The sequence below is a fragment of the Phyllobates terribilis genome, unplaced genomic scaffold, assembly GCF_046119375.1.
Source record: "Phyllobates terribilis strain yellow unplaced genomic scaffold, ASM4611937v1 Scaffold_8__6_contigs__length_399053987, whole genome shotgun sequence".
In the NCBI taxonomy this organism is placed as follows: Eukaryota; Metazoa; Chordata; class Amphibia; order Anura; family Dendrobatidae; genus Phyllobates; species Phyllobates terribilis.
In genome coordinates, this window is record NW_027362768.1 from 294,548,655 (window position 1) to 294,569,592 (window position 20,938).

Genomic DNA, 20,938 nt, shown 5'->3' on the forward strand with positions numbered 1-20,938 from the left:
CTATCAATCTCTGACAGCAGCATTTAACACTTGCTGACAGGGGCGCCCTTGACGTGATTGCGGGGCGCCGATGGGTTTTCATGACAGCCGATGGTCTGCTGATGACTCCCGTGCCTGTCTACAATTCTCCTGTGAAAGCCAGTCCATTAATCCTAAGGGGACTAACAAAGACAGTAAAAAGTGAGGCAAAAAAAAGTTTTCTAATATGAGAAAAAAAAAACGCAAAGTTCAAATCATCCCCCTTTTGCCCCATTAAAAATAAAACAATTAAAAATAAAAAATACACATTTGGTATCGCTGCGTTCATAAAAGTCACAATCAGTAAACAGCGTAACAGAAAAAAAAAATTAAAAACACCAGAACTACGTTTTTTTGGCAATAAGAGGCGATCAAAACAGCGTATCTACCCCAAAATCGTATAAGTAAAAATGTCTGCTCAGGGCATAAAAAATAAACCCTGGCACAGCCCCATATACAGAAAAATAAAAATATTAGGGATCTTGGAAAATGGCAACAAAAGCAAAAATAAAATTTCTCTCAAATTTCCAATTTTTTTCCACCACTTAAATAAAAAAATAGATTAAATATGTTTGGTATTTGCGTACTCGTACTGACCTAGAGAATCATATTACCAAGTCAGTTTTACCATATAGTGAACATGGTAAATAAAAAAAAAATTGTGAAATTGCTTTTTTTTCGCAATTTCAATGCACTTTGAATTTTTTTCCCACTTTACAGTGCATCAGCCACGGTGTCCAGGGGTTAAATTACCATGGCCAAGTGCTGGCTTAAAGGATCTGCATCTAAAAACTCCACATTGTAACAAGTTTGCATTCTGTGACTATTGTTCTCATGCAGACCAATGCGTTGTCATGTTTACAGACTACAAAACCAAAAAAGTTCTTACCTTCTGTATATCATAGTGGAGACCTCTTATTGCAAAGCCTGGGATATAATCATACTTCTTAATTCCTTCTGGATACTGCAGATCATATAACAATAATTAATCTATGTTATAATCTTCAATAAACATATAAGTGGTGGAAAATTGTATCATACACTATGTAAACGCCTAAAGTAATAAAAAGCAGAGTAGAGACTTCCCATGTGTCACAGAACACTACATTGCACAGACATCACTTTGTAGGTTTCATCTTGATGGCAGTAATGATGTGAAACTTACATTTACTTAAATAAAGACTGTCAACAAGTTTTTGTCATGACAGCAGCATAATGTAGACACAGAGACCCTGATTCCAATAATGTATCACTTACTGGGCTACTGGTTGTAGCTTTGATGAGTTTTATCAGCAGGAAATTATAACTAGATGACTAGTAGACCTGCTGCCTTGTAGACCTTCATGTTGGCGAGTACTATATAACCCCACCCCCCCCCTCACTGATTGGAAGCTTTACACAGTGTACACAGAAAGCAGCCAATCACGGGTGTGGGCGGGGTTAAACAAAGCTCAGCATTCAGAGAACTGCTAGATCTGCAGCAGATAAAACAGTTTTTTTTTCACAACTAATTAATGGGATGTTAATGAGCATCTAAGCTAAACTGTCCTGGGTATTCACACAAGCCAATTAGTGGAAATAAAGCCATAAGAAGATCTCTGTGCTGCTGTTTGCCATCATGAAACAAACGGGAGTATTTTTGGTAGTCTGCACACTGTAAAAACATACATTTTCTAACATAATATAGGTGCACTGTGTGGTTCCTTAGGGGCATCTGTTAGGAAATCCTCCCTACAGAGGTATCCTGCAAGTGCAGTATGAAATTACCTTAGTAAGAACAACCTCAGAACATCTGTAGGTCACAATACGTCCTAAACTGAATGCATCATCAGAAAACGATCCATTGTTTAAATCAGGTATTTTATGTTTATTGGATTTTTTTCATATTACAATCTTTATTAAAAATGAAATAAAATAGTTATCTTGCAATTTTCATATTGGCCACTGGAAGATTTTACAGTCATACTTCCTGTCCTTTCAGGAAGAGTTTACAGCAGTTTTCTTATCAGCAGAGGCAGAATTACACTTATTGATATTATTGATAACACCTGTATACACAGCTGATAAAGGATACACCAGTCATAGGCAATGTCACAGCTGACCTGCTCCTCCTCCTCCCTTAACAATGACATTTGCACATGCTCATTAGATGCTTCAATACAAAGGATAGGGTCAGAGTCTGTTCATTGTGGCTAACGTACAAGTAAATTTCCTGAAGGAATTGAAAGTTAGAGTCTTAAAAAGCCTCAGTTGACTGTGAAAACTACACTGCTCAAAAAAATAAAGGGAACACTCAAATAACACATCCTAGATCTGAATGAATAAAATATTCTCATTGAATACTTTGTTCTGTACAAAGTTGAATGTGCTGACAACAAAATCACACAAAAATCATCAATGGAAATCAAATTTATTAACCAATGGAGGCCTGGATTTGGAGTCACCCCCAAAATTAAAGTGGAAAAACACACTACAGGCTGATCCAACTTTGATGTAATGTCCTTAAAACAAGTCAAAATGAGGCTCAGTATTGTGTGTGGCCTCCACGTGCCTGTATGACCTCCCTACAATGCTCCTGATGAGGTTGCGGATGGTCTCCTGTGGGATCTCCTCCAGGATGGCACATCAATGCGAGCTGTGGCAAGAAGGTTTGCTGTGTCTGTCAGTGTAGTGTCCAGAGGCTGGAGGCGCTACCAGGAGACAGGCCAGTACACCAGGAGACATGGAGCGGGCCGTAGGAGGGCAACAACCCAGCAGAAGGACCGCTACCTCCGCCTTTGTGCAAGGAGGAACAGGAGGAGCACTGCCAGAGCCCTGCAAAATGACCTCCAGCAGGCCACAAATGGGCATGTGTCTGCACAAACGGTTAGAAACCGACTCCATGAGGGTGGTATGAGGGCCCGACGTCCACAGATGGGGGTTGTGCTCACAGCCCAACACCGTGCAGGATGCTTGGCATTTGCCACAGAACACCAGGATTGGCAAAGTCACCACTGGGGCTCTGTGCTCTTCACAGATGAAAGCAGGTTCACACTGAGCACATGTGACAGAAGTGACAGAGTCTGGAGACCGCTTTGGCAGTGGGTCAGTAATGGTGTGGGGTGGCATTTCTTTGGAGGGCCGCACAGCCCTCCATGTGCTCGCCAGAGGTAGCTTGACTGCCATTAGGTACCGAGATGAGAGCCTCAGACCCCTTGTGAGACCATATGCTGGTGCGGTTGGCCCTGGGTTCCTCCTAATGCAGGACAATGCCAGACCTCATGTGGCTGGAGTGTGTCAGCAGTTCCTGCAAGATGAAGGCATTGAAGCTATGGACTAGCCCGCCCGTTCCCCAGACCCGAATCCGATTGAGCACATCTGGGACATCATGTATCGCTCCATCCACCAACGTCACGTTGCACCACAGATTGTCCAGGAGTTGGCGGATGCTTTAGTCCAGGTCTGGGAGGAGATCCCACAGGAGACCATCCACAACCTCATCAGGAGCATGCCCAGGCGTTGTAGGGAGGTCATACAGGTACGTGGAGGCCACACACAATACTGAGCCTCATTTTGACTTGTTTTAAGGACATTACATCAAAGGTGGATCAGCCTGTAGTGTGTTTTTCCACTTTAATTTTGGGAATGACTCGAAATCCAGGCCTCCATTGGTTAATAAATTTGATTTCCATTGATTTTTGTGTGATTTTGTGGTCAGCACATTCAACTTTGTACAGAACAAAGTATTCAATGAGAATATTTCATTCATTCAGATCTAGGATGTGTTATTTGAGTGTTCCCTTTATTTTTTTGAGCATTGTATAATGTTTCTATATTTTTTAATTTTGTGTGTGATAGGGAAAAAAAATTGCCAAAAATGTGAACACAAAAAAGGGTATTAGACATACCTGTAATTCGATTTCCAGGACAGCACACCAGGAGGTAGTCCTTCTTTGACCCATAACGGGACAGGATCAGTGAGAGGTTAAAAGGCCCCTCCCACCTCCACCCTCTAGTGTTGTTCAAAGTACCATGGAAGGATGGATGCAAATGGTCTATACGAGCCACTAGAACTCATATGCAAGATCAACATTTTAAGGGCTTTCAGTTCAATCTCAAGCCATGGTGACTTGATGGATGAGCGATCTCTAGGAAGATCGATCTTGTGGAAGCCTAGATAGGTCCACCAGGGTCTTCTCTGTCGTTATCTTGATGGCTTAATGCTATCAGGTTGCTTGTCTTCCTCTTCGCCTTGTTCCTTCTGTTGTTCCGACCATGGTATCCTTCTCCAGAGATAAAGATCCACATAAGGGAGGGGAAATAACGGTGCTGTCCTGAGGGACTACCTGGAAATCGAGTTGCAGGTAGGTCCAAATCCCTTTTTCCAGTAGATCCCACCGGACAGTACACCAGGAGTAGCACCAGAGGAATAGCACCAGGGTGGGTACAAAAGCTCAAAAGGACCAAAATCCTGGGCAAGAACTAGATTGGATATAGAAACGATCTGTAAGACCAGAAGAAAATATAGACAATTATATTATCTATCTGCGAAAAGTAATCACCGTAGTGAGTGCCTGATATGTCTATAATTCCAAATGTTCAGTATAAAAGTGTTAGACAAGATTACACAGCAGAAAACCGAGTGAGAGACTCCACAGTTGTACCCAAAACACCAATAATGAACCGTGGTGACTGTTAGATGAATTATACTTATACACTGCAGCCATAGAACAGACCTTAAACACTTCCTATTGCACAGAAAGTATGGTGATAGCCACTGCTACAACCGCAATGAGGATTGTTATAGACAAGTAAACTCGTATGTGCTTAATTACACAGGACTGTTCCTTCAGCGGTCCTCCTGGGCTCAGACTAAATCTTGGTTCAGACCGGCTTACCAAAGCACGAGGAGTCCTGCAGGACAGAGGCCATGGATTGCCGGAAGATCAAACCTATAATCTTAGTGGATAGATGGGGAAAGCATTGTAACGCTAAAACATTCCAACCCTGGTGCCCACGGACGTCCATTTTGAGTCCTTAAATCGCTAGAACTCAAGTAAGGGGCTGCACATTATTGAAGCTAAGGAAATATGAAGTCTGGAGGCCCTGTCATTACCAACAATGGGTTCACCATCAGACCACGTGATAGAGAAGCATGGATCATCACTCCAGTGGTGTCGATGTTAACGGCACATGGAGTCTGGACTCTCGAATTGCTGAAAGTAGCCTAAATAAATGCCGTTACCATCGGTCGTACCATATACATATATACAGGAAGAAAAATCATGAACTGATTTGTTATATCCGAATCTGGTTCCTAACACAAGACCATGGAAACACTCAGGGCTTGGAAGGAAGCATCCACTCCCACAAGAGATAAACACCGATTGAATCTACATCTATACAAGTCATTGGAGGGAAGATTTTTTTTTTATGGTAACCAGGACAAGTTATCAACTTGGGTTCATTCAGCCTGGAGAAAATTAAGGACTAAAATGATAATTCCATTACCATACGCAAATAAACGAGGGAACAATGTGAGAACTTTTTAATGACATTTTACACCCAGACTGCAATCGTAACAGGTATCATCCTGTATAACTACAGGAAGAAGGTTTTTTTCAATCACAGAGGGTGATTATCTACTGGGAGAACCCTGAGACTATGGATTCTTTACTGTAAGAGTAGTGAGAGTATGGGACTCTAAGCCACATTATGATGTACTGTTGATTCATGACAAAAGTACAAGGAGGCCTGGATGTCTTTCTTGGCAAATATAATACATATTAGGGTACTGACAGGATGTTGATCAAGGGAACTAGAACAATAGTTTGTGGAATCGGGATTAACTTTCCCCCCAACCTGAGGAAATTTGCATCTACCTCATGAGATTTTGCTCCTGGATCAGTAGTATGTCGTGTTATAGGAAAAACTTGAAAGACACAAGTCTCCCTTCAACCATAACTATGAAGAGTCCTGACTTTACCAATTAATGGCCAACTCTGAATACTTCTGACTAGTCAGAGCATGGACAGTAGCTGAATTGAGACTCCTGTTCTTAAACAGAAGAAATACTAGGCCAATCCCAGCATCGCTGCTCACTCGGCTAAGTCAAATTCCAAAAAATGAGGCAAAGGAAGCTGAACCTGGGTCCAGAGACATGAGGCCTCTCTAACCATAGTCAAGGTTAGAGATACAAGGTGTGAAATGCGAGCCCGGAGGCGTGAAGCCAGAAGCGCAAGGCGCGAAGCACAAAGTCAGCGGCCCAAGCCACCAAGAGACCCAGAGGCACAGGACGAGAATTTTTTCAGACTAGCCTCACTGGGAGCCAATTAATGAAACGCAGCTGAAGGGCAGTCGTCACAGAGATAATAATGTGCTGCCCTATGGATGGAGCAATTAGACTGATACTGGTCTGGTGAGACAACAGGGGAAACATCTCAGTGTTATTAAACTACAAAATGAGGTCAAACATGAGTTTTTTGGCAGAAGTTAAATTCTGAAGCCCAATCATGAGGCCCTGTGCAGCCAAGCCATGTAACAACCGAAGAGCAGCGGCCATGACATGAGGCAGCAAACTGAAGTCAGACCATGAGAGACAGCCCAGACATGCGGCCTAACTTTAGCCCAGAGGTCCAATGCCTAGCTTCCGTACCTGAAGCCAATTTAAGCACATGGGCCCCCGAGGCCCAGCTTTGACAAAGTCTTGTGGCTAGTATTTGCCCACAGGCCCAGCCCTTCAAGACATTTACACAGTGCACTTACCTGTGCTGCCTCCCCACCCTTCCGTAGTGCCAGATATCATTAGAAGAACAGGGAAACCTGGTAATGCCGAGAGCCCTCCATGGAGGGAAGCGGCGTCATAACCAGAAATACTGCATTATTATAGAAGGTGCATTGGCTGACTGCTGGCTGAGGGATCTATTCACAGAAAGGTGTTGGCCCTGGACAGCTTGACAGGGGGAAGGGAAGGCCAAGACCCCCCGATTCCACCTGAGTGAAATCTCTGATACAGAGACTGGTTACTGAGGGACCTCTACTCAGAGGTGTCAGCCCCGGACTGCCTGACAGGGAAGGGGAGGCAGGGACCCTCCGATGCTCCCGAGTCTGTAAGATGAAGCGCCACAGGATAAGATATCTTCATTCTAGAACATAAGTGTGAAACTCTGGCCCGGGGGCCAAACCTGGCCCGAGGATGGTTTTATTTGCCCCGTGACACCAGAACGACCACCCCTATGTGGGGCCCACTATGCTGCATGGAGGACCACGTGGGGCCCACTATGCTGCATGGAGGACCACGTGGGGCCCACTATGCTGCATGGAGGACCACGTGGGGCCCACTATGCTGCATGGAGGACCACGTGGGGCCCACTATGCTGCATGGAGGACCACGTGGGGCCCACTATGCTGCATGGAGGACCACGTGGGGCCCACTATGCTGCATGGAGGACCACGTGGGGCCCACTATGCTGCATGGAGGACCACGTGGGGCCCACTATGCTGCATGGAGGACCACGTGGGGCCAGCTATACTGCATGGAGGACCACGTGGGGCCCGCTATACTGCAATGGAGGACCACGTGGGGCCCACTATACTGCATGTTAGACCACGTGGGGCCCACTATACTGCATGGAGGACCACGTGGGGCCCACTATACTGCATGGAGGACCACGTGGGGCCCACTATACTGCATGGAGGACCACGTGGGGCCCACTATACTGCATGGAGGACCACGTGGGGCCCACTATACTGCATGGAGGACCACGTGGGGCCCACTATACTGCATGGAGGACCACGTGGGGCCCATTATACTGCATGGAGGACCATGTGGGGCCCATTATACTATATGGAGGACCATGTGGGGCCCATTATACTGTATGGAGGACTATGTGGGACCCATTATTCTGTATGGAGGACTATATGGGGCCATTATTCTGTATGGAGGACTATGTGGGGCGCATTATTCTGTATGGAGGACTATGTGGGGCCCATTATACTGTATACTGGTTGGTCTGCAACTTAGTCTAAGTTTTTCATTTTGGCCCTCTGTGTGTTTGAGTTTGACATCCCTGTTCTAGGAGCAACCTCTCATGCGACTATCCCCTGTAGGGACAGGAAAAACACTGGAGGGTGGAGTGGCCTTTTAACCTCTCTGTGATCCTGTCCCGTCATAAGTCAAAAAAAGGCTACCTCCTGGTGTGCTGTCTGGAGGGACAGACTGGAAACACGATTTAACCTTTTGGCATGGCACTCTTCATGAACTGGTGTACGGAGCGGGATCAGTAGCTGAGTCCACCCCATTCTCGGCAGATGATGGCTGTGTAAAGCATGGGTGGGGGTGTGGGTTGTAGTGACTATTCATGGTCTTTAATAGCAGGCACACAGACCGCAGAGCGGCAGCAGGAGCCGCGCTGAGACTACAGTGTGCACGCTATTAAGGAGAGTGAATGGTTACTGCTCCCCACGCACACAGTCCTGGCGTGGGGAGCAGTGACTATTTCGGCAGAGCATCTCACAGTGTGAAGGCGCATGGCAGTTACGTGAGATCCCTGTCGGCAGCAGAGCAGGACACAGTTTTTTTTTGTGTGTAGCATGATGGGGGTCAGGGGGTGCCAACCATAACAGGATGGAGAAGTGCCATACATACCAGGAGCCGTGCTGCAGGTACAGTGAGCACGCTATTAAGGAAAATTAATATTCACTGCTCCCCACGCCCAGAGGCATTTTCTTTAGCAGCAGGCACAGTGTAGGATGCAGCAGTGGGCTACTGCCTCCTGTGCCCTGCTCCTAGGCCGCTGCTGCTCCCCTCACACCTCCCACTACACACAGTATATATCAGACTATAAGATGCACCCCACACTTTCCTCCAAAATTTTGTAGGAAAAAAGTGCATCTTATAGTCCAAAAAATCCGGTAATTTATTTCAGTTTTTCAATACAAAAAGTGAAACTCATATATTATATAGAGTCATTACAAACAGAGTGATCTATTTCAAGTGTTTATTTCTGTTAATGTTGATGATTATGGCTTACAGCCAATGAAAACACAAAAGTCATTATCTCAGTAAATTAGAATTCTTTATAACAGCTTGAAAAATGTTTTTAAAATCCAAAATGTTCTACTGAAATGTATGTTCAGTAAATGCCCTCAATACTTGGTCGGGGCTCCTTTTGCATCAATTACTGCATCAATGTGGCGTGGCATGGAGGCGATCAGCCTGTGGCACTGCTGAGGTGTTACGGAAGCCCAGGTTGCTTTGATAGCAGCCTTCAGCTCGTCTGCATTGTTGGGTCTGGTGTCTCTCATCTTCCTCTTGATAATACTCCATAGATTAAGGTCAGGCGAGTTTGCCGGCCAATCAAGCACAGTGATACTGTTGTGTGTAAACCAGGTATCGGTACTTTTGGCAGTGTGGATAGGTGCCAAGTCCTGCTGTAAGCATGAAATTCCCGTCTCCAAAAAGCTTGTCGGCAGAGGGAAGCATGAAGAGCTCTAAAATTTCCTGGTAGACGGCTGCGCTGACTTTGGTCTTGATAAAACACAGTGGACCTACACCAGCAGATGATATGGCCCCCCCAAACCATCACCGATTGTGGAAACTTCACACTAGACCTCAAGCAGCTTGGATTGTGGCCTCTCCACTCTTCCTCCAGACTCTGGGGCCTTGTGGAGTGTGTCAATGACTGCCTTCTGGACATCTGTCAAGTCAGCAGTCTTCCCCATGATTGTGGAGCCTACTGAAACCGACTAAGGGATCTTTTTAAATGCTTCTGAAGCCTTTGCAGGTGTTTTTTGTTAATTATTCTAATTTTACTGAGATAATGACTTTTGTGTTTTCATTGGCTGTCAGCCATAATCATCAACATTAACAGAAATAAACACTTGAAATAGATCACTCTGTTTGTAATGACTCTATATATGAGTTTCACTTTTTGTAGTGAAGAACTGAAATAAATTAACCTTTTGATGATATTCTAATTTAGTGAGAAGCACCTGTACGTGCCAACTCACTAAACATACATAATTCAATAAGGTAGAAAGTTATGGCAGTGAATTCATTGTGGCCGCAACCAAATAATACTTTCACATGTGGCTAATGCAACATATGGAGGTACAGTAGTTCACGCTCTCATGCTACCTCAATACGGTGCATGGGCCACATATGAAAATATGCATAGGTTACATTCTCTACATAGAGTAAGATGTATTCAGCTGAGATTGAATGAAATTCATGCACCAAGAGAGATCATTGATCACCGTGTTTTGATGATGTGATGAATGTCCATTTAATTGGTAAAAGGAGTACGAAACTATATAGAATAAATGCATGGGATAGTACATTAAAGGGAATTTGTCAGAAGGTTTTTGCTATGTAATCTGACAGCACCATGATGTAGAGACAGAGACCCCGATTCCAGCGATGTACTGGGTGCAACAGTCATGATAGAATTACAGGTTTTTTTGCTGCAGATCTCGCAGAGCTTTGAATGGTGAGCTGTGTATAACCCCGCCCACTCCACCGATTGGCAGCTTTTTGTGTACACTGTGCATAGGCAGAGAAGCTAATCAGTGGTGGGGGGGCGGGGTTACACAGAGCAGGAGGACTAGGACGCACAAGACACTTAGTCTTGCAGTGATAATCTCCTGCTGATAAAACACTGATTTTATTGACACAGCCTACTAAGTGATACGTCTCTGGAATCAGGATCTCAGCCCCTACATCATGTCACTCTCAGATTACATAGCAAAAACCTGCTTGACAGATTCCCTTTTAGCTTCTAGACTGCAAATTGTATTTTCCCACAATTATGTATAATGGCAACATATAGAATGGCACAGTCCAGCAGTGACCAAGTTGAAAACTGCAAACAAGACCCTGCTTTTAAAAGTAACTAGATACATAGAGCACTGTGACGGTACAGTACCTTGTACTGCTGTATGAGGATGTCCCTGGCGGTATTGAATATCTTCTCATGTAACATATCAGAGTACTGAGCCAGAGTATAGTCATAATCAAATCCATAGACCTCGATGTCTCCCAGACAGATCTCATTGTTGGAACATATGATGGCTGGATTTAGCAGGTTGCATACACCAGGAGGAAGAAGATCTGAAACATACCACAAACTAGATTATTCCTTTTTTCATAAAGAATTAAGTGACCACTTTTCGTAACAGACCTGGCTGCAGTGATACATCCTACAATCCAGACATACCAAATAAGCTCCTACCTTCCAACATATCATTAAACTCTCCAAAGCAAGGACTGATCAAACCTGGCAGTAAACCCCTAAGATTATCATGATTACTTTGCTTAGGGTGGCCATACATATTGGAATCCAATGTCTGTATGCAACATGCTTCCTTTCCTGCACAACTACTTTCTGAATAACTCTCTCAACCTGCTGGCCCTCACTGAAACCTGGATTGAGGATTCTGACAGTTTCCCGTGCCGCTATTTCTCATGGTGGCTTACATTTTTCCCATTCCCTGAGACCTTCGAACAGACTTGGTGGTGGAGTCGGCTTACTCCTTTCCCCACAATGCACTTACCAGGTCATCTCCCCAGTTCCATCACTCTCATTCCCTTCTTTTGAGGTCCACACCATCAGGCTCTTGCATCCCCTCTCCCTCAGAGTAGCGGTTGTATACCATCCCCCAGGCTCACATACCCAGTTCCTTGACCATTTTTCTGCCTGGCTGCTGCACTTCATGTCCTCAGAATTACCAACCTTTAAGTCTACGTCTAAGTGTCCGCCTCCTGTGAGCGCACACTCCCGAAAAAAGTGCAAGGCAGAGTGCACGTTCGCTCTGCCGTCACTATTGCGGTCTATGGCCCTGTCAGAACATACGTCCAGACTCCGTTTTGTGGGGAATTTTAGGACGTATGCCCAGATGGGGACACAGAACGCTGTGTGAAAGCACCCTGACTAAGGTCACCAATGACCTACTAACTGCCAAATCCAAGCAACACTACTCTGTCCTCCTCCTCCTGGACCTGTCCTCTGCTTTTGACACAATGGACCATTCCCACTTACTACAGACTCTCATCTCTTGGCATCACGGACTTGGCCCTATCTTGGATCTCCTCATATTTAACAGACAGGACATTCAGCGTCTCCCACTCACACACCACCTCCTCATCTCGCTCCCTATCTGTCGGTGTCCCCCAAGGCTCAGTTCTAGGACCCCTGCTCTTCTTCATTTACACCTTCAGCCTGGGACAGCTCCCATGGCTTTCAGTATCACCTCTATGCCGATGACACACAGCTCTACCTGTCTGGACCCGATATCTCCTCTTTACTAACCAGAATCCCACAATGTCTGTCCGCTATCTTATCCTTCTTCTCTGACAGATTTCTAAAACTTAACATGGATAAAACTGAATTCATCATCTTTACACCATCTCACTCAACCCCCATCTGCACTATCCTTCATAGTCAATAGCTGTCCACTCTCCCCAGTCCCGCAAGCTCGCTGCCTCTGTGTAACCCTGGACTCTGATCTCTCCTTCAAACCACATATCCAATTCCTTTCCACTTCCTGACGACTCCAACTCAAAAATATCTCCCGGATCCGCACATTCCTCAACCATGAATCTGCAAAAACACTAGTGCACGCCCTCATCATCTCTCGCCTCGACCACTGCAACCTCCTGCTCGGTGACCTCCCTTCTACCACTCTAGCACCCCTCCAATCTATCCTAAAACTCTGCTGCCCGACTAATCCATCTGTCACCCCGCTACTCTCCCGGCCTCTCCTCTCTGTCAATTCCTTAACTGGCTCCCCATTACCCAGAGACTCAAGTTCAAAACCCTAACCTTGGCATACAAAGCCATCCATAACCAGTCTCCTCCATACATCTATGACCTAGTTTCCCGGTACTTACCTGCACGCAACCTCCGATCCTCACAAGATCTCCTTCTCTACTCCCCTCTTATCTCCTCTTCCCACAATCGCATACAAGATTTCTCCCGTGCTTCCCCCCTACTCCGGAACTCTCAATCCCAACACATCAGACTCTCGCCTACCGCGGAAACCTTCAAAAGGAGCCTGAAGACCCACCTCTTCCGACAATCCTACAACCTGCAGTAACCACCGCTCCACCATACTGCTGCACGACCAGCTCTACCCTCACCTACTGTGTACCAATCCCTTGTAGATTGTGAGCCCTCACGGGCAAGGTCCTCGCTCCTCCTGTACCAGTCACCAACTTGTATTGTTCAAAATTTATTGTAATTGTTTGTGCTTTGTATACTCCTTTCACATGTAAAGCGCCATGGAATAAATGGCGCTATAATAATAATTGCTTGTTCTCACCCACAAAGCTCTCCACAGTGCGGCACCCCCCTACATCTCCTCCCTCATTTCTGTTTCTCGGCCTACCCATTCTCTACACTCCTCAAGCGATTTTCAACTAACAGCTGCTCTAATCCCATAACTCCCACTACCGGCTCCAAGACTTCTCCCAATTCTCTGGAAAGCTCTTCCCAAGAAATGAAAACTAATCACAAGTTACACAGTTTTAGACACTCCCTAAAAGCACATCTGTTTAGGGCGACCTATCACGTTCCCTAATCAATGTCCTTTTTATATATAGCCCATTTACTATTTTTCTGAACATAATTCTCCATCAATCTCCACCGCACCCAAAACCACTACTGGCTGGTGATGATCTCACGCAGCCTTTATCTATCCCTCATCCCCTTAAGATGGCTGGACCATCATTGTAAATAAGCCCCTGTACTTTGTGTCACCCCCACCTCACTGTAGATTGTAAGCTCTTACGAGCAGGGTAGTGATTGTTTTTGCTTTAATTATTGTATTATCTTTTACTGTTACTTATGACTGTTGTATATGAACCTCTGCGGAATATGTTGCCGCTATATAAAGATTATTATTAGATAAATGTGAGCTGAACAGTCCACAATCGAACATGCCTAATTGACATCTCTCTCGCCCACCAGCCGGCCCGCCGCTCCATACACATTAGACCAGGGGTCTCAAACTCGGCTGGGTATATGGGCCGCACATGGAAAAAATTTGAATTTGGGGGGCCGCATTCTTTGTTCAATGTGACATTTTTAGTGATATCATTTTTTTTGTATACACCTTTTGAACATTTTTGCCGTGTTTATTTTTTTATGGCTTGGGTCGTTATGGATGTGGCGATAATAAACGTGCACTTTTTTGTGTTTACTTTAGTTTACATATAAAAGCATTTTTAGTGCCCAATATTTTTTCATGCTTTATTTTATTTTTTTTACAATTTTATTTCCCCCAATTGGCCACATACAGTAATATTGTCTTACAATTAGCATCATATAGTAATAATGGAAAACATCTTGTAGTAATGTGCCCCATCCAGGTCCCCATCCTGTGGCTATGTGCCCCATGCAGGTCTCCATCTTGTGGCTATGTGCCCCATGCAGGTCTCCATCTTGTGGCTATGTGCCCCATGCAGGTCTCCATCTTGTGGCTATGTGCCCCATCCAGGTCCCCATCCTGTGGCTATGTGCCCCATCCAGGTTCCCATCCTGTGGCTATGTGCCCCATCCAGGTCCCCATCCTGTGGCTATGTGTCCCATCCAGGTCCCCATCCTGTGGCTATGTGTCCCATCCAGGTCCCCATCCTGTGGCTATGTGCCCCATCCAGGTCCCCATCTTGTGGCTATGTGCCCCATCCAGGTCCACATCTTGAGGCTCTGTGCCCCATCCAGGTCCCCATCCTGTGGCTATGTGTCCCATCCAGGTCCCCATCCTGTGGCTATGTGCCCCATCCAGGTCCCCAACTTGTGGCTATGTGCCCCATCCAGGTCCACATCTTGAGGCTATGTGCCCCATCCAGGTCCACATCTTGAGGCTCTGTGCCCCATCCAGGTCCCCATCCTGTGGCTATGTGCCCCATCCAGGTCCCCTCTTGTGGCTATGTGCCCCCTGTTCTTCACACACATAAAATAGAAAAAAAAAGATGATTCTCACCTGTCCTCCGTTCCCTCGGCGTCCTTCCTGCAGATGTGGCCCGCAGGCACCACAGAGTCCGACCCCTTGACTATCCCGACCTGGTCCAGGAGGAGCCGCCGACAGCAGCGCTGCATTGCCGCACAGAGACAGTCTCCCAGCACAGCATTTTCAATGTCAGCCGCCGGCCAATCAGAGGCCAGCAGCTGACATCTGCATATGGCAATGACGTCATACTCGCTGCGCCGACACGCAGATATCAGCTGCTGGCCTCTGATTGGCCAGCGGCTGGCATTGGAAATGCAGTGCTGGGAGACAGTCTCTGTGCGGCAATGCAGCGCTGCTGTCGGCGGCTCCTCCTGGACCTGGTCAGGATCATCAAGGGGTCTGTGCCTGCGGGCCGCATAAAGCAGCCTCAGGGGCCGCATGCGGCCCGCGGGCCGCGTGTTTGAGACCCCTGCATTAGACTGTTGGTCAAACTACTCCCACTACAGTGGATATAAAAAGTCTACACACCCCTGTTAAAATGCCAGGTTTTTGTCATATTTAAGGCTATGTGCCCACGATGCAGAAACGAAGCAGAAATTTTCCGGAGCATTTCTGAATGCCCTTGGCAAAAAAAAAAACACGCAGATTTTACACGCGTTTTTACTTGCGGATTTGCCATGCGTTTTTCCAATGCATTGTATAGGCAAATCCGCATGCGGAAAAGCACAAGAAATGGTCATGCTTCGTTTTTTTCCGCACCTAAAATCCACGCAGAAAAAATCTTGACCATGTGCACAGAACTTACAAAATGTCATAGGAAGTCATGGGATAAGATGTGCAATGCGTTTCTGCAGCATTTGCGCACGGGAAAAAACACAGAAAAAACGCACCAAATCTGCATCGTGTGCACATAGCCTAAGAATCATACCAAGAAGAATCATTTCAGAACTTTTTTTCACCTTTAACCCCTTAAGCCCCACGGGTGGTTTGCACGTTAATGACCGGGCCAATTTTTACAATTCTGACCACTGTCACTTTATGAGGTAATTACTCTGGAACGCTTCAACGGATCCCCCTGATTCTGAGATTGTTTTTTCGTGACATATTGTACTTCATGATTGTGGAAAAATTTCTTCGATATCACTTGCGTTTATTTGTGAAAAAAACGGAAATTTGGCAAAAATTTTGCAATTTTCAAAATTTTAATTTTTAAGCCCTGAAATCAGAGCGATATGTCACACAAAAGAGTTAATAAATAACATTTCCCACATGTCTACTTTACATCAGCACAATTTTGGAACCAAAATTTCTTTTTGTTAGGGAGCTATAAGGGTTAAAAGCTGACCAGCGATTTCTCATTTTTCCAACAAAATTTACAAAACCATTTTTTTTTAGGGACCACATCACATTTGAAGTCACTTGGAGAGGTCTTTATGACAGAAAATACCCAAAAGTGACACCATTCTAAAAACTGCCCCCCTCAAGGTGCTCAAAACCACATTCAAGAACTTTATTAACCCTTCAGGTGCTTCACAGGAATTTTTTGAATGTGGAAGAAAAAAATGAACATTTAACTTTTTTTCACAAAAATGTTACTTTAGACCAAATTTTTTTTATTTTCACAGGGGTAACAAGAAAAAATGGACCCCAAAATTTGTTGTGCAATTTCCCCTGGGCACGCAGATACCCAATATTTGGGGAAAAAACACTGTTTGGGCGCACGGCAGGGCTCGGAAGGGAAGGAGCGCCATTTGACTTTTTGATTGTAAAATTTGCTTGAATAATTAGCGGACGCCATGTTGTGTTTGGAGAGCCCCTCTGTGCCCAAACTTTGGAGCTCCCCCACAAGTGACCCCATTTTGGAAACTAGACCCCCCAAGGCACCTTTATAGATGCATAGTGAGCACTTGGAACCCCCAGGTGCTTCACAAATTGATTCGTAAAAATGAAAAAGTGAAAAAAAAAAAACTTTTTCATTTTTACGAATCAATTTGTGAAGCACCTAGGGGTTCCAAGTGCTCATTATGCATCTAGATAGGTGCCTTGGGGGGTCTAGTTTCCAAAATGGGGTCACTTGTGGGGGAACTCCAATGTTTGGGCACACAGGGACTCTCTAAATGCAACATGGTATCCGCTAACAAATTGAATGGAAAATCGGCTCAAATTGTTAGCGGACACCACATTGCGTTTGGAGAGCCCCTCTGTGCCCAAACTTTGGAGCTCCCCCACAAGTGACCACATTTTGGAAACTAGACCCCCCAAAGGCACCTTTCTAGATGCATAGTGAGCACTTGGAACCCCCAGGTGCTTCACAAATTGATTCGTAAAAATGAAAAAGTGAAAAAAAAAAACACTTTTTCATTTTTATGAATCAATTTGTGAAGCACCTGGGGTTCCAAGTGCTCACTATGCATCTAGATAGGTGCCTTGGGGGGTCTAGTTTCCAAAATGGGGTCACTTGTGGGGGAGCTAAAATGTTTGGGCACACAGGGGCTCTCCAAACGCAACATGGCGTCCGCTAACAATTTGAGCCGACAATTTGTTAGCGGACACCATGTCGCGTTTGGAGAGCCCGTGATGTGCCTAAACAGTGGAGCTCCCCCACAAGTGTCCCCATTTTGGAAACTATACCCCTCAAGGATTTTATTAAGGTGTATAGTGAACATTTTGAACCCAGAGGTACGACACAGAATTTGATAACATTAGGTCATCATATTGAATAAGTTGTCATTAGTCTTAAGCGCAAGTGCTCGCTACTTGAGTTTGCATCGGGTACTCAGGTATGCACCATGTACAGCGTGTGCTCGAGTGACATGCTCGAGTCCCTGCTCCGCATGTTTCACGGTTATTAGACACCCAAAAAAAAACATGCGGGGATTGCTCGTGCATGGCAGGCAATCCCCGTAAAGTTTTTTGGCCGCGAAGCATATGGGGCAGAGACTCGAGCATGTCACTCAAATACCCACGATACTCAATGCATACCAGAGCACCCGATGCAAACTCAAGTAGCGAGCACTTGCTCTCAACACTAGTCGCCATATCGTCATCTTTTTTTCTTACTTTTGAAAAAAATCCCAACCCCAGCCCTAGCCCTAGCCCCAGCACAGCCCTAGCCCCAGCACAGCCCTAGCCCCAGCACAGCCCTAGCCCCAGCACAGCCCTAGCCCCAGCACAGCCCTAGCCCCAGCACAGCCCTAGCCCCAGCACAGCCCTAGCCCCAGCACAGCCCTAGCCCCAGCACAGCCCTAGCCCCAGCCCCAGCACAGCCCTAACCCTAGCCCAATCCTAACCCAAGAGTTTATTTTTGACGCTGTTCCTTGTGCGGTATAAGTGATTAGATGACTTTATTCTTCGGGTCGGTGTGATTACAGCAATGCCAGAATCATATGGGGTTTTTATGACTGACAGCTGTCACACACTAAAAGACGCATTTTTTGTAAAATCTAGTTTTTGCATCGCCATATTTTGAGAGCTATATTTTTTCCAGATTTTGGCAGACAGTCATGTGACGGTTCTTTTTTGTGGGATGACTTGACGTTGTTATTGGTGCCATTTTCAGGCACGTGACATTTTTTGATCGCTTTCTATTCCGATTTTTGGGAGGCAGAATAAACAAAAACCAACAATTCAGGAATTGTTTTTTTTTTTCTTTTTTAAATTCTGTTCCGCGTGTGGTAAAATTGATGAGGTATCTTTATTCTTCGGGTCAGTACGTTTACAGCGGTACCACATTTGTATCATTTTTCTATGTTTTGGCGCTTATACACAATAAAAGCTATTTTATAGAAAAAAATATTTTTTAGCATCGCTTTATTCTGAGAGCTATAACTTTTTTATTTTTCGGCTGATGGAGCTGTATGGCGGCTTGTTTTTTGCGGGACGAGATGACGTTTTCAGCGGTATCATTTTTATTTATATGCGTCTTTTTGATCGCGTGTTATTCCACTTTTTGTTTGGCGGTATGGTGATAAAGCATTGTTTTTTGCTTCGTTTTTTTTTTTTTTTTTTTTACCGTGTTCACTGAAGGGGTTAACTAGTGGGACAGTTTTATAGGTCAGGTTGTTCCGGACGCGGCGATACCAAATATGTGTACTTTTATTGTTTTTTTTGTTTTTTTATAATAATATTTATTGATGGGTACATTATATTTTTATTTTTGGTGGATTATTTTTTTTATTTTTTTTTTATATTTTTGCAAATTTTTTTTTTTATTTTTTTTTCCACTTTCACACAGTTTATACACTTTATTACTTTGTCCCACTCTGGGACTTTCACTTTTTTTTCTCTGATCGCCTGCATGGCACAGGAATGCAGCACCATCCCTATGCCATGCAAGCTGTCAGAAATGCACAGTGTGAAGATTGCTTGGAGATGCACTGCGCATGTCCAAGCAATCTTCCTGCTGTCTGGTGACCCGGATGTTGTCATGACGACATCGAGTCGTCATGGCAACACCCGGGAAGCCTTTGCAGACTGCGCTGGAAGCCGGAAGAGGAGGTGAGTATCGGCGATCACCTCCCCTTGCCCCCGCAATGCCGCGATCGACTTCGATCGCAGCATCGCGGGGGTTAATGTGCTGGGAGCGGTGCAGGACCGCTCCCTGCACATTGTCACAGCTGACACCCGGTACTATCAGCTGACACCCGGCGGCGATCGCGCCCGCACAGCCTGTGTGCGCGCGCGATCGCCATGACGTACTAATACGGGTCTGGCTCTTAAGTCCCAGGGCACAGACGCGTATTAGTACGGCAAATGTTGTTAAGGGGTTAATGTCACCCATAATCTGTAGAAATCCATTGAGAAACAAACAAATCATTTTGGAGGGGGAAATTAAAAATAACAAAACTAAAATAATGAGGTTGTAAAAGGGTGAACACCCTCTTATACCGCATTTTGCGGACCATAAGACGAACTCCAAATTTTGGAGAGGAAAATAGAAAAATATTTTTTTTAATTAAATGGGGGTCCATCTCATAGTCCAACTTTACAGTATCTTACCGGGTGGGACGGCAGCAGTGGAGCGGGGCCACAGCAGGCAGGGTCTCTCCTGCAGGAGGCCACAGCGTCCGGAACGGGGCGATGCTTCAAATCCCACCAAGGACAACATCTGCAAGGAGTTTGTATGGGTTTCCTCCAAGTTCTCCAGTTTCCTCCCACACTCCAAAGACATACTGATAGGGAATCTAGATTGTGAGACCCAATGGGGACAGTGCCCATAATCTGTGTAAATTGTCTGAATTGTAAAGCGCTGCGGAATATGTTGGTGCTATATAAATATAAAAGATTATTACACTGTGTGCCGAATTATTAGGCAAATGAGTATTTTGATCACATGATACTTTTTAGACATGTTGTCCTACTCCAAGCTGCATAGGCTTGAGAGCCAACTCCCAATTAAGTAAATCTGGTGATGTGCCTCTCTGTGATGAGGAGGGGTGTTGACTAATGACATCAACACCCTATATAAGGTGTGCTTAATTATTAGGCAACTTCCTTTCCTTTGGCAAAATGGGTCAGAAGAGAGGTTTGACGGGCTCTGAAAAGTCCAAAATTGTGAGATGTCTTGCAGAGGGATGCAGCAGGCTTGAAATTTAAAAACTTTTGAAGCGTGATCACCGAACAATCAAGCGTTTCATGTCACATAGCCAACAGGGTCGCAAAAAGTGTGCTGGCCAAAAAAGGTGCAAAATAACTGCCCATGAATTGAGGAAAATCAAGCATGAAGCTGCCAAGATGCCATTCACCACCAGTTTTGCCATATTTCAGAGCTGCAACGTTACTGGAGTATCAAAAAGCACAAGGTGTGCGATACTCAGGGGCATGGCCACGGTAAGGAAGGCTGAAAAATGACCACTTTTGAACAAGAAACATAAGATAAAATGTCAAGAATGGGCCAAGAAATATCTTAAGACTGATCTTTCAAAGGTTTTATGGACTGATGAAATGAGAGTGACTCTTGATGGGCCAGATGGATGGGCCAGAGGCTGGATCA

The 20,938-nt window shown here is 45.2% G+C and overlaps 1 protein-coding gene across 2 annotated transcripts in view; it reads right to left on the reverse strand.

The window, feature by feature from the left end:
* Nucleotides 1-20,938, reverse strand: part of NT5DC2 (5'-nucleotidase domain containing 2) — an 88,001-nt gene that overhangs the window by 39,094 nt on the left and 27,969 nt on the right. For both annotated transcript variants that reach the window (XM_073644428.1, XM_073644429.1), the window contains exons 2-3: nucleotides 10,923-11,107; nucleotides 908-982 (exon numbers count right to left, since the gene is read on the reverse strand). In XM_073644428.1, coding sequence (XP_073500529.1) covers nucleotides 908-982; nucleotides 10,923-11,107 — 260 coding nt within the window. The remainder of the gene's footprint in view (nucleotides 1-907; nucleotides 983-10,922; nucleotides 11,108-20,938) is intronic.